Source organism: Mus caroli, chromosome 17 (genome assembly GCF_900094665.2).
Source record: "Mus caroli chromosome 17, CAROLI_EIJ_v1.1, whole genome shotgun sequence".
Taxonomy (NCBI): domain Eukaryota; kingdom Metazoa; phylum Chordata; class Mammalia; order Rodentia; family Muridae; genus Mus; species Mus caroli.
In genome coordinates this window covers 3,964,982-3,967,124 of record NC_034586.1, presented here as the reverse complement: position 1 = coordinate 3,967,124, position 2,143 = coordinate 3,964,982, and the positions used below count along the sequence as shown (strand labels likewise).

The window sequence follows — 2,143 nt, the reverse complement described above, 5'->3', positions numbered from 1 at the left end:
AAAAAAAAAAAAAAAAAAAGATTACTGATATGTGATACAAAGTGAAAAGATAATCTTAGAAGGACACACATGCCTGATTTCCTTTCTGAGGCACTCAGGAAGTTAAAGAAACTGGAAAATGGATTATCATTGCAAGACTGGGGAAGGAGGGAGTGGATCAAAGTGCCCTGTGGTAAGGATTCGGATGCTTATCTTGAGATACAACTGCAGTTGTATAGAGAATGTTTGAAAAAAAATGAAGAAATTTGAAAAAATTGTGAGTGTACCAGTTCCCTATTTTTAAACTATTAATCCAGATGCTGATTTTGAAAGAAGCTCATAGAATGTTCCTAAACATCTTATTAATCTACAACTTTCAATAGTTTGAGGGCTGGAGAGGTGGCTCAACAGTTAATAGTACTGACTTCTCCAGAGGCCCTGATCAATTTGCAGCAACTACATGATGGCTCACAACCATCTGTAATGGGATCTGATGCCTCTCTCCAGGTGAGTCTGAAGATAGCTACAGTGCACTCACATACGTTAAATATTTTTTTGAAAAGTAGAACCTAAGTTGAAGTTGTTTCATACATTTAGAAATGCTTGCTTGCTTCTCTCTCTCTCTCTCTCAAGATTAATTTATTATTAGGTGTAAGCACACTGTATCCGTCTTTAGACACACCAGAAGAGGGCATCAGGTTCCATTACAGATGGTTGTAAGCCACCATGTGGTTGCTGGGAATTGAACTCAGGACCTCTGGAAGAGTAGTCGGTGTTCTTAACCACTGAACCATTCTCCAGCCCCTAGAAATGCTTTTTCTATGGCTCTATTAATTTCTCTTATATAAAAAAAAAAAATTCTTGGCCAGGCAGTGGTGGCATGTGCCTGTTATCCTAGCACTTGGGAGGCAGAGGCAGGTGGATTTCTGAGTTTGAGGCCAGCCTGGTCTACAGAGTGAGTTCTAGGACAGCCAGGACTGCAGAGAAACCCTGTCTCGAAAAACCAAAAAACCAGACCAAACCAAACAAACAAAAAAAACAAAAAACAAAAAAATTCTTGGGAGAGGGAGCCTAGATAAAAGGAGAAGTGCCTGCACAGCATGCAAGAAGCCTACTTTGATTCCTAGAAGCACAGAAAACACTTTCTTTAAAAAGTTTCTAAGTATTAAACAGTAACACTAGTGTTACAATACAAAACAGTTTAAAAAACACTGAACCTGAGAAAGCAAACCACAGTTCCCACATCACTAAATACTTAGTTCATTACTCACTCCTGAGTAATGTTGACTCCAAAACTTTAGGCAGAATTTTATATAACATTACCCTTTTCCAAACTGAATTACAAATCCTTCCATAGCCTATATAGCACACTGTTTAACAGAACTTCAGGATACATGTAGTATTCCCTATAAGTAATGATAGCTAAACTCAGTAAAGGACTATAGAACCAGAACATCAAGTTAGAAAGTAAAGGGAAAAAACAGACTACGAGAACTAATTAGGTGTAGCCTTGAAAAATACTCAGGTGGATAAAGTTACAACCCTGGGGGTTTAACAAAATAGGAGCAAAAATAGGAACATATACAATACATGCATACATTACACATATATGTGTGTGCGTATACGTGTGTAAAATCTGTAAACTATTCAGAAATTGTTCCCGTGAGTATATGGTAATGTAACACAGGCTAAGAAGTGAAGATCACAGGAATACTGTAACACCTTCTAAAAGCTGTGAAACAGCACATACAGAGACACATCTTAAAGCTGTAGTCCCTTGATGCAAACACAGTACGAGGGAAAGGAAGTGGAAAATCAGGACATAGAACAGCCCCTTAAACTTTAAGAAACGAGGGTTTGAAGCTGCTGACATACCTTTTTAGGAAGAGGTTCTTCGTTGGTCATCTTGCACCCTGAAAAAATAAGGGGGAAGGATTTGGGGGAAAGATTATCAGTTGATTTTCTTTCAATTAAAGTTTTTTCTCAAAACAAAACTGTTTTGTGAAATAGCTATTAAACAATCGTGTATTTCACAGTACTTTGGTCCCTTCATTCATTGTAGTGAAAGGGATTCAACCCGGGACTCTTTATACACAAAACATGAATTCTGCTGGGCGTGGTGGTGAATGCCTTTAATCCCAGCACTCGGGAGGCAGAGGCAGGC

At 38.4% G+C, this 2,143-nt stretch overlaps 1 protein-coding gene across 2 annotated transcripts in view; it reads right to left on the bottom strand.

Moving 5' to 3' along the window:
• Positions 1-2,143, bottom strand: part of Wtap (WT1 associated protein) — a 24,822-nt gene that overhangs the window by 17,666 nt on the left and 5,013 nt on the right. For both annotated transcript variants that reach the window (XM_021186287.2, XM_021186286.2), the window contains exon 2: positions 1,855-1,892. In XM_021186287.2, the coding sequence (XP_021041946.1) occupies positions 1,855-1,884 (30 nt within the window). In that variant the 5' untranslated portion in view covers positions 1,885-1,892. The remainder of the gene's footprint in view (positions 1-1,854; positions 1,893-2,143) is intronic.